General features: G+C 41.2%; 1 protein-coding gene across 1 annotated transcript in view; it reads right to left on the reverse strand.

The window, feature by feature from the left end:
• USP13 (ubiquitin specific peptidase 13) overlaps positions 1-12536 on the reverse strand; it is a 137575-nt gene that overhangs the window by 78878 nt on the left and 46161 nt on the right. The window contains 3 exon segments of the mRNA XM_017876857.1: positions 724-908; positions 2601-2743; positions 8507-8628. Coding sequence (XP_017732346.1) covers positions 724-908; positions 2601-2743; positions 8507-8628 — 450 coding nt within the window.

Below are 12536 nucleotides of genomic sequence, written 5' to 3' on the forward strand. Positions count from 1 at the left end.
TCAATATTTAAGTTTCTCATTACTCATCCTGATATTATTGTCTTTTTCCCTCGCAAAATGGTAGAAGGTATTAACTATACAAACATGGCCAAAAGCTAATGTTTCAAAGCACACCATGTGAGGACAAAAAGAAACACAACCAACTCTGAAGCTGACAGTGCAAGAAGGAAACAATTCCAATCCCCTGGAGAACGTGAACACCATCACTGCCAGGTGATTTCAGGGACTCTTTTAACACACGGTATCCTTTAAAACTCATATTCTCCATAATTAATCCATTTGTTTCTAAAATGATACTTAATCCCTGTAATGGATTCCAGGGCTTCCTCCTGCTGTTCTAACAGTAGACTTGATTATTCACACTCACTTCACAAATCCTGTTTCCTGCTCTGTCCTCTTAGCCAAGAGATACACAGAAGGAAAATAACAACAGCAGCAATTTGTATTAGGACCTTAAGGCGTACACTGAGCTAAATGCTTTACGCACACTAAGAAACACAGGAAAGAGGTACCATTATTGTTATCCTCAAGATAAGCACTCTAAAGCTTAGGGGGATTAGAAAACTTGCCCAAGACTTCAAAACTAATAAGAGGCAGAATTAGGATTCAAACCTGGGCTGTCTGCATCCAGAGCCTATACCTTCCAACCACCTGGATTCAGGGATTGGTGAAATCTAAGAGGAAGCCACTGCATGTTCCCAAAGTCTGTAAAGGCGCACTCACCTGCCCCGTCAGGAGTGATGGTTCCCAGTTTCACGGCTAGTGGGTAGCCCATGTCTCTGTAATGCTCCAGCGCATGCCCATTGCCCCCAGAGCTGTCAAAGAACCACTTTCCACATAGGACAGAGCCGTCAGTCAGATTCAACCAGAGGTTTTCTCGCAGGTCGCATCTGGCACACTTCCAACCACTAGAAAGCCATTGGAGAGTAGTCAGAACAGCCAGAGCATAATTTTAAAAATTAACATCTAAGCAAACAGATGGTTTCAGGTAGGCAGGTCACAACAAAGGCTCAGTGAAGTAACAGAGACTGGTGCTTCCCCATTTTCTCCCCTCAAGACATTGTTGGCCAGGCATGGTGGTTCACACCTGTAACCCCAGCACTTTGGGAGGCCGAGGCAGGCAGATCACCTGAGGTCAGGAGTTCGAGACCAGCCTGGATAACACGGCGAAACTCCATCTCCATTAAAAATATAAAAACTAGCCAGGTATGGTGGTGGGCACCTGTAATTCCAGCTACTCAGGAGGCTGAGGTAAGGAGAATTGCTTGAACCTGAAAGGCGGAGGTTGCAGTGGGCCAAGATTGCGCCAGTGCACTCCAGCCTGGGTGACAGAGCAAGACTCTGTCTCAAAAAAAAAAAAAATTATTGTTCCTCTCCCAGAGTAGCAGGATCACTCAGCACCCTGCCTGCCTCCCAGATGTGGATTAGCCCCTCCCAGCATCTCCGAGTGGCCTTTTTTACTTTTGAAAACTGACACAAAACTTCGGGCTAGGAGAGAAGCTCATTTCCTTAAAATTCCTCCATGAGGGACAGTGGAGCTTGAACAAGTTTAAAATATTAAGGATCCTGTGTGTATAAATGTCCAAAGTTCTAAAGCATTAATCACATACAGTAAAGCTAGTTTATACAAATCCGACTACAATGCAAATCTAAATTAATTAGAAAGAAGACCAACTTGACTAAAAGCTAAATGTCAACTATATACCAAGTACCTTACAGAAGTCTCATCATTTAATTCTAACAAACACCTTTCAGCATCAGTATTACCATCTCTATTTTTACAAACGGAGAAACGGAGGTCCAGAAGTAACTCTCGTTTCCAAAGACCACATAGAAGGTGAATGCCGTGCAATTGTCAGGATTCAACCAAATCAGACACATTCCTAATCAGTCTGCCTATCCACCAATACCTGTCTCTGTAAACACACCGGCACCTAATAAGAGGAGACACGAATGGAGCCCAAAGAGTATTCCAGCCAAAATGTTAAAACCAAAGACTTGTAAGTTGGATTGCCCTAAAACAAGACTCTGAGACAAAAAAGTGAAGGTAAATGGCTTCTTTGGGAGGTGATCCCAGGGAAGCGGGGAAGAGAGACAAACAAGGGTAGGAAGCTGGTACAGGATATGTCAGTGAGCAAATGTATACTGTGGGTGACTGGGGCTCAGGCCACGTAGGGAACTGCAAGAGACAGATATCCCACCTGGAGGGGCAGAAAACTGGGGTATGAATCCACCCACGCCATAGTTGCTGGTTTAGGGCTGCTCCAGGAGGAGGGAGGGAGCTTCACTCTGGTGTTTCTGACTGTCCCATGCACCGGCCTAACTGACTTCAGCAAGCAGAAAAAGCTCTCAAGCAAAGGCTTGCAAGTGCTTGCAACTGGCAGCTTCAGGGCAGGGAAGGGCTTAGGGGTATGGACTGGGCATATTCAGCATCTACTACAAAGCTACAGACAATTTTAGAGAAAAGTTTTATATTTACTTTTAATAAAAGGCATCTGGTAAGAAAAAATATAACTGCCAATTCAAAAAAGAGGTAGAAAACAAATATTCCTTTGGCCAGTTTTAGGGAGTAAAGTTCCATTCTGCTATTTGACTCTCACCTTGGAGGAATCCTGACACCATTGTCCAGTTGGGTGAGGTTGTTGGCATATTTAGATACTGACAATTCATTTTCCCACGTGTCTGGGTCCTGCTTTCTGTATGGAGATTTTGAGCTGAGAACTGCATCACAAGCAATTGTTACCTATAAGACAAACCCAGATGTAATATATAAAAACAGTTTGAGAAAATAACAATTTCCTAGTGAATAGCAAATTCACTACAATGTGAATTTAAAAACTGAAGAAATGCAAACAGCACAAGTGTCACAAGAGAAAGATCCTGTCTTCCTGCACTTCCCCTGGATCGAGCTAGGTTTTGTCCCTGGCCTAGTGTTTGTAGTATTGACAATGGCACAGATAGCAAGCAACTAAATTCATTTTCTAAGCCCAAGCTTAGAGGTCAGATTTAACAATTCCTACCACTTAGCAAGCAGGGTGAAAAGTAGGAGGTGAACAATTTGCAAGGGTGAAATTAGATACAGGAATGCCCAGGATTTACCCAAGTGGTGTGTCTTCCTCATAACAAATGTACACTCAGATATCCAATATCCTCAACTCATCACACAATGGCATGTGGTCAAGGGCACTTGAATGGAATGTAAGCAGCATGGCTCCATTTCTTAATCTGGTGCAAATGTGACCCTGGACAGGGACATGCCTGGGTGTCTCTGTGCCAGATTAGTCCACATCATGAGCAAATCTGTGATGTCCTGCTCAGGACCAACTGACCACAGGGGAGGAGGAAAACAGACTCTCTGCCCTCTCCCTACCCGATTAATTCTGGCCATATGCCTATTACCCAATGTGCTATTGGCTTAATGCTATAAGCTATTTCTAGCTGTCTTTTAAAAACTTATATTCTGGTTGCAAAGTAAACTGGTACAGCCGCTTTGGAAAACAGTTCAGTAGTTCATCAAATGGTTAAACACAGTTATCGCATGACCCAGCCATTCTACCACAGGTATGTACCCAAGAGAAATGAAAATATGTGTCCACACAAAAACGTGTACACAATTGTTCATAATAGCATTATTTATATTAGTCAAAAAAATGGGGCTGGGCACAGTGGCTCACACTTGTAATCTCAGCACTTTGGGAGGCTGAGACCAGCAGATAACTTGAGGTCAAGAGTTCGAGACCAGCCTGGCTAACATGGTGAAACCCTATCTCTACCAAAAATACAAAAATTAGCCAGGCGTGGTGGCATGCTCCTGTAGGCCCAGCTACTCGGGAGGCTGAGGCAGGAGGATTGCTTGAGCCTGGGAGGCAGAGGCTGTAGTGAGCTGAGAATGCACCATTGCACTCCAACCTGGGCAACAGGACAGAAACCCTGTTTCAAAAAAATTTTTTTAAATAAAAAATAAAAATAATGGGAACAACCCAAATGCCTATGGATATAACAAATAGAATGTAAAATAAAATGTTGTATTACATACAATGGAATGTTATTTGCCAATAAAAAGGAATGAAATATTGATACATGCTACAATATAAATAAACTTTGAAAATATATTCTAAGTGAAAAAGCCAGTCACAAATAGCAACATATTACATGACTCCATTTATATGAAATGTCCACAGTAGACAAATCTATAGAGATAGAAAGTAGATTAGTGAGTGCCACAGGCTCAGCATGGAGGAAGGGTTGGAGGATGATGGCTAAGGGGTATGGGTTTTTTAGTGGGGCAAGAGAAATTTTCTAAAATTAGACAGTGGTGATGGATGCCCAACTCTAATATAATAAATGCCACTTAATTGTAAAAAATAAATAACAAAATTTGTAATCTACATCACTAATATCCTGCATAATGAGCTGATCGTTTTCCCCTGAGTCACAGTTTCCCATGTGTCTGGGTCCTGGCTTCTGACCCTAGAACCAAGGAAGGAACAAGAAACAACGGAGGAAGTTCCCTCAGCTGCCATTTCACCCCCACCTAGCCCACAGGCAATTCCTAGCAGCCCTGTGATGTAGGAATCGGCCTCGTGTCCACTCCAACTCCATCCCTCCTGGTCCTAGCCACCATCATGGTTCCCCCATAGCTACACAACAGCCTCCTTACCGTGGTCTTCCCTCTAGCCCTGCCCCTCTTCTTTGCACAGCAGCCAGAGTGATCTGCTGTGAAAATTATATCCTATCCTTCTCCAGCTTAAAACTCTCATAGGTTATACTGACCACTGCTGATTGATGACACTGAGCTACTCACAGTCAGGAACAAGGAGGAGGTCCCCGGCCTCAACAAGCTTATAATCCATTAGAGATCAGGACTTAATAAATATAGTTAAGCCTTTCAAAAGAGATCTTTCCATTTATCTCCCATTACAAATGCTGTTGTATAATTAGTTTTTTTTTTTTTCCATTTTGAAAACTCATCCCCTACCACCTTCCAGAAATGCCCATAGAAAATAGAGCTGAGTTCACCACAAGCCCCCTCCAGGCTTTATGGGTTTGGGACATGCCACCTTAGCACTTCTGGCCAGGACTTCTTCCTTGTTCCTGACTGTGAGTAGCCCAGTGTCATTGGTCAGTAGTGTTGAGAGTTTTAAGCTGGAGAAGGATAGGATCTAATCTTCACAGCAGATCACACTGGCTGCTGCGCAGGGAAGAGGGCAGGCGTGGAAGAAAGACCACAGTAAGGAGGCTGTTGTGTAGCCTCCTAATCTTTTGAGTCTGACCTATTATAACCTCCTTGCTTGTTTGATCACCTACCCGAATCAAGTCTGTGTCGTCCTTAGGACTGTCTCCACCCCTACTAGATCTTTTATAACCGTTCTGGTTTGCAGTGCACTACGACTCTGAACAAAACTCAAATAGAATCTTCTCCTTTATCCTTGAATATCTTTCTGGGTGACAACCAACAAAACATCCTTAGACTTCTGGGCCTATAAAACACCGATCCAGTGTTTTCAGAATATCATCCAAAATCACCTAAAGGTCCTTTTTATGGGTGACAGCCGAAGGTCAGGATCCATCATCCTGTAATTACACTGTGAACTATTTTTCCCTGGATATGTTATCTGAAGTGATGCGAAAAGACCTTGGTACTAGTCCTGGCTCCATCCCAAGCCTTCGTAAACTTCCAGTTCAGTTCTGCACTGGAACTGTCTCAAACTGGCTCATAAGAGTCCAGCTTTAAATTTTAAGAAATTCAGCAAGATGGTTGCTAAACACAGCCATTATAAAACATTAAATCATATAAACTTACAACTAAATAAAATGTTTTCAAAAGGTGACATATAATCAAAAATTCTTCACTTCCTAATTGTTTTACTGTATCTCATTATTATCTATGTGCCCTTGAGGTTTTATTTACATTCACATCAGTGGAATGCTGGAAATTCTGTATAATGGTCTGCTACTATTACTCTTTCCAACACCCCATTCAGTGATGTCACATTGATAGCCCGAAATCAGTCATGGTGGGAGTATTTACACAATGGAATCAGCAGACACTACAAAACAGGGCTTTTTTTTCCTAGGGAGCCTGTTGTTACACATTTACAAGCACACCACTGCTCCAATTCCTGCTGTCAAAAATGAAGGCATTGAATTTCAAGCTCTAAGACCCGCGTTGAGCTCACAGTGCTATGTCTGTGAACCCAGCATCACCCAGAGGTACTTTAACTTTCTGGTAGAACCTATAGAGTCACTCTCTGAAACTGAAATTCTTCTGTGCTAAGACACTCAAAAGGTGAAGGAAGAATCACCTGGTTCGACGTTTTGAGCTGAATAATTTTGTTATTTAACAGTTTCAAAAGAGAATTGTCAAACACCAAAAATATAGCAAAAGCATGAAAAGAAAATATAGTAACTGGCATCTTCTATGGAGATAAATCCTATCAGTTACCATCAGATAAGTCCAGGCTTTTCCTTTAATCTCCCCACCCTCATCTTCCAAATAATTCTGTCTTCTTTTTTCATTCATAACGTATTTCTTAATACTAAAAGACTCTATATTAAAAATTATATCTTGTTGGATTCAGATTTCTATGGCACTTCTCTTATTTTAAATAAGAGTATTCACACTTCAAATTATACTCCAAGTACAACAGTAAGAAAAGGCTTTTTTATTAATTTTTTTAACATAAAGACTTATTCATGAGGGACTGAAAGCAAAATAATTTATCATAACATTTATTCACAATGTTTCTTCTCTTCTGACAGCAGAAATAAGAGTTATATTAAACAAGGCAGTAAGAACTCTCAGTATTACAGAAATATAAGCATTAGTATATAATTTCAGGTAATGGGATGAGGTAAGGTCATTTTGTCCACTAATATATTTTATCCTTGGAAACAGCCGCATGAGTCAACATGGAATTGGAGAAAGCAAAGGTAATTTAATTCCGTGTGCCCTACTGAACACTGTGCACTTAGTACTAAAAGAAGAGGCACAATATTAAATATACACAAAATTCTCATTTCTATGGTCTTAGATATAAAGTAGATTGGGGCAAAAGAGAATGAAAGGTGGAAACCTAGTCCCTAGTGACACGGAAACCCCAAGCACAAATGTCCCCTCTTGGCAGGGACAAGTGAGCAGATGGCCACAGAGAGAGCCATGCAACGTCCAGAAGACTCTGGGACCTTAAGAGCTGGCTTTGGTTCTGGCATGGTTTCAGGAGGGAAAAAATGAACAGGCATGTCTAAATTCAACCCTCCCTGACCCCACTGCGATCTGTGGCCAGGCTCTGGGAAGTCAAGGCGTGCACAGGGCGGAAAGAGGAAAAGAAATGGGAGATCAGGCCGGGAGCGGTGGCTCACGCCTATAATCCCAGCACTTTGGGAGGCCGAAGCGGGCGGATCACGAGGTCAGGAGATCGAGACCATCCTGGCTAACACGGTGAAACCCCGTCTGCACTAAAAATACAAAACATTAGCCGGGCGTGGTGGCGGCGCCTGCAGTCCCAGCTTCTAGGGAGGCTGAGGCAGGAGAATGGCGTGAACCCGGGAGGCGGAGCTTGTGGTGAGCCGACATCGCGCCACTGCACTCCAGCCTGGGCGACAGAGAGAGACTTCGTCTCAAAAAAGAAAAAAGAAAAAAAAAAGGGAAAGAGGAAAAAGAGGTACAGGCAATACAGGAAATGAGCAAAGAGTAGGAAAAACAGTTTGGGTCCCCACGGGAACTCTGTGCCCGCTTCCAGCATGTGAGAATCAAAGGAAAATAAAACCTGGCTTCCCTATATCACCACCAGCAGCTCCAGCTTCAAGTCATTCAAGAAAATTAAGGTCCGTCCACAAAACTGGATTAGAAAGAAAGGAAGAGGAAGAAAAGAGAAGGGAAGAGGAAGGGGGAAGCTCACAACTCAAAATATCTAAAACCTAGAAAGTAGTCTTGGTTCACATAGGGAGTAAAACTGAAAAGAAGGTTCACTTAATCCCAGAGCTCCCCAGACCTGTAGTTTGTAAATGCCTGCTTCTTTTTGTAACTGCCTCGCTATTGTTGCAGCAGTGGAACACTTCTATTTTTTCCCAAACAAAATGTTACATGGAAGGCCAACATAATAAACATGATAAAAAGACTGTCATCCCTCTGATCAGAAAAGTCCTTCTCCAGCAGTCCCTGTAGATCTGAGGTGCAGAGTTTGAAAATCTAAGGAACAGACTGTGATTTAGGAGGCAAGAAGCCAGCCCAACCTGGAAGAGACCACCCTAATGAGCAACAAAGCCCTACCAGCACTTGAAGTAAGAGACAGCAAAAGGCCCAGCACTACTGAAATGTAAGCCTGCAAGACCCCTGTCACAGAAGAGAAGAGGTATGTGCATATTCATGCTCATTCTCATCCTCTTCTTTCATTCAACCCGCTTTTCCCACCCCACCCCACCCCCGCACACACACACCACACACGCACACACACCTGACACAGAGTCACGCGCATCTAGCTAGCAGCCGTGCACACTCACTGACCAGGGCTGGTAACTCCTCAATATTTGGTAGTGCTATTTCATAGTGATCTGGGAATATAACAAGTTTGGCTTCATCTTCATATTCATAATCGTCGCTATTTAAATCATCATCAGTATCTAGATCTGAGGAGAAAACAAAAACAAAGAACAAGAAGTGAGGAAAATAACATCCCACACTATGGCAGCACTCACTGGGAAAGCCAGAAATCCAAGGCGATGAAATACCAAGGGTGTGACATTTACAATTTTCTCCTCTGACAGGACCGTCCATCTGTCCTAACCCACCAATAGCAGGCCTTTCCATCAAGTTATGAATACTTACATATCAGTGACTGATGTATGAAGAAGACTGAGCCATTTCATAAAGCTTTACAGTTAAATTAGACAAATGTGCAAGATATTCAATTCTCAAAAAGAATTTCTCAGAAAGAAAATTTCTTAGAAACTCTTAAAAAGGAAAGGACTGGTATTTATGATGTGTCAGGTACCTGGTTCCTGATTTCATAACAATAGGCTGGAATGGTGGTTTGGTTTCTTAGGGGTTTTTTGCAACATCATAATGTGAAAGTAGGTTTTAGAGCTGATAAACTTAGGTTCAAGACTAGCTCCAAAACTTCATGTTACTTTGGGCAAGTCATAAACTCTCTAAGCCTTAGTTTTCTCATTTGGAGCATGAAGATAATAGTATGTATCTCACATAGTTTATACAGGAGATAAACGAGAACAAGAGGCTTGGCATATAATAGGTAATCAATAAATGTTAGCTATTATTTAAAAACAAAATCTCCCTCTTGCTCTCTCCCACTCCCTCTCTTAAAGTGTTGAGTTACTGCATAGTAGACCTAAGGAGGAAGCCCTATAATGTGAATAGCCATATTGTCCTCGGCTGTGGAGAATTCTCAGTAAGGAAGATGAGCTCCTCTAGCCTGTTATCTACCAAGTCGTCCCCTCTTTGCTTGGTTCATCTCTGGTAAAGGTTAAACGAAGGTTCAAGGAAATGTCTTGTCACAATATTTATATGGACATTTCAGCATCACTTTCACAGGGATGCCAGCATCCCAGATCATGTTTGTATATTTATGCTTGGAACTATGGTGACAAAGAGCTAGCGAGTTATATTCCACTCACATGCACACAAACCTACACACAAATAGGCACAAGAACACACACAGAAACGTGGGCTCTCTAGACAGAAGAAAGTTATTTTACTTAATGAAGCTGCCACCTGAGAAACAAAGGGTCTAGATTCTGTTATTACCTTGTAAAACCTAGTATATATTTGTGTATAGTTCTGCTCTTAAATTCCCAAAGGGATCACTTCTCGGCCTTTTGGCTAAGATCAAGTATAAATTCCCAAAGGTAGGGCAGTTTGTAGTAATAAATAAATAAATATATAAGATACAGCCAAAATGCAGTCTAAGCTTTTTTTCTTTTTTTTTTTTTTCTTTTGAGGCAGGGTCTCACTCTGTTGCCCAGACTTGAGTGCAGTGGTGTGATCATAGCTCACTACAACATCAAACTCCCAAGCTCTAGCAATCCTCCTACCTCACCCTCCTGAGAAGCTAGGACTGCCAGGCCTGGCTAATTTTTTTATCTTTTGTAAAAACAGGGTCTCACTATGTGGCTCAGGCTGGTCTCAAATACCTTGCCTCAAGCGATCTTCCCACCTCAGCATCTCAAAATGCTGGGATTAAACGCATGAATCACCACACCTGGTCTAAATGTTTTAATAAAAGATTTTAAATTATAAGAGTCAGAAATACCAAAATAAAGAACCAAACCAAACAACATTACTAGATAGCCATAGAAGTGAAGTTCATTTGACAAAATGTAATTTTAAAGAAGTTTAATTAGTAAGTAAAGGCATTAATGTAAAGCATATAATTCAAAGATTCTATGTTATAAAAATGTGAATGCTTCAATATTTATAATTTTTTTAAGTTGGAATCTAAATGTTTAATTTAAAAAAATGGTATTCAACCTGGCCAGGCACGGTAGCTCACACCTATAATCCCAGCACTTTGGGAGGCTGAGGCAGATGGAGCACGAGGTCAGGAGTTCAAGACCAGCCTGGCCAAGATGGTGAAACCCTGTCTCTACTAAAAATACAAAAATTAGCTAGGCATGGTGGCATGCACCTGTAATCCCAGCTACTTAGGAGGCTGAGGCAGAGAACTGCTTAAACCCAGGAGGCAGAGGTTGCAGTGAGCCGAGATCACAACACTGCACTCCAGCCTGAGCGACAGAGCAAGGCTCCATCTCAGGAAAAAAAAAAAAAAAGAGTATTTCAACCCAATAGAATATTATTTAAATCATAGTTATTTAGGACTATTTAGACAGAAATGTTATGCTATGTTAATGCTAAAAACACAAAATTCATCTTCACTGTAAAGACTTATATTATGATTATAGACAAAAATGAGAAAGAAAACTAACAAATGGAAATCATGAATGAGTGAACTTTATCTTAAAATTGTTCTTTATTTATAATATTTATATTTAACAATTTTAAGTAACCAAAGCATAAATCTTGTGTTTTGTATGCAGATTCAGCTCACACAAGATATTATCTGTCTCTTTTCCACAGAAAACATGCTCTTTTAAAGCTAATTCAAATCTTACCTGGCATAAATAAAATACAAAAAAAAAAAAAAAATCCCACTCTGACATTTGCTAGTTATGTAACCCTAGAAAATTTACTTCTAAGTTCTTTTTTCTTGTGAGTAAGCCGTAGATATTATCTACCCCACAAGACCATTAAGTGGATTAAACAAGATAAAGTTTTAAGGCACCCTAGTGTAGGATCTGGTAGGTACTAGGGGACTCTGCAAACAATAGCCACCATCACCATCATCATCATCACCTTCTCCCTCTTCCTGACAACTAACACAACCAAAAGTGCCTTCCTTTCTCTTTGGCTGCAAGACCATGGTACCATGTGGGGATCTTCTGTGAAATCTGAGTATTCAGAAGTTATCACCTTCAAATTCTTCTAGACTGTAAACTCAGAGAGCAGGAAATGAGTCTTAACTCCCACGTTCCTAGCCCCTGTACTGTGCCCAGCACACACCACACACTCTGTAAATGTCTGTGAATGGGGACTTCAGGAAGTCAACAACATCAACATGCAAAACAAGAGTATCAAAAGAGTTGTGTTGTATTTTAATTGGCGACTCACGTGTTTAAGAGGAAGCAAGACTGCTGTCATGCAGAAAAGCAGAACTTTGTTGTGCTTCTTTACATTTATTTTAAGTTTACTTTTATTTTTAATTCAATGGAATGGAAGAGGGGCATGATCTTTCCCAAAAAACTTAATCCAAATTAGGGAAAAGTCCATCAGAGGTAACCTACATTCTGATTCTAGGGGACAAATCTAAGGTTCCTCCTGAACACTTATGATCCCACAGCCCTAAATATAACCTAAAATTTCCACATGTCTCTAAATCATGTCTCATCACCCCAAAAATATTTAGTTGAAGAAGCTACAGAGTAACCATACTCTAGGGACCCCCAACTTCTCCCCAGCTGCTACTTTCTACTGTGGCTATTAAGTGGCAATACCCAAGAGAGATTTCTCTAAGTTTAAGAATTAATAAATAAATACAAACTCTGCTCTGATGATCCTCCCAGATCCCTGGGAGAAGTGGCTGGGACTACCCATTTCCCCAAGATGCCTAAGCTATGAAGGAGAACAGTGAGAGAATGAACGGGTCCCTACACAAAGCTAGGGCTCTGATTCCCAGGTCAGAGTTCTCTCAGCCTGACCATATTAACTTTAATTGTTGGAGGCAAGCGATCTGTCCAAGGGCTGCAAAATCTAACCAACTATTTATCTTCAAAAGAAGGTACAGGGGAAAAGCCTCTTGAGCACAGAACATATTATTTTACCTACTTCAGAAAAAAATAGCAAAATGTAATTTATTAGAACCTTCTGGTTATCAGAGGCGCAGGTGAACTTTCTGAACAGGCCCATTAGCGAAACTTTGCACAAATTTTCTGTTTTCAATCTATTCCTCAGCAAGTTTAAACAC

Source organism: Rhinopithecus bieti, unplaced genomic scaffold, assembly GCF_001698545.2.
Source record: "Rhinopithecus bieti isolate Rb0 unplaced genomic scaffold, ASM169854v2 scaffold_76, whole genome shotgun sequence".
NCBI lineage: Eukaryota > Metazoa > Chordata > Mammalia > Primates > Cercopithecidae > Rhinopithecus > Rhinopithecus bieti.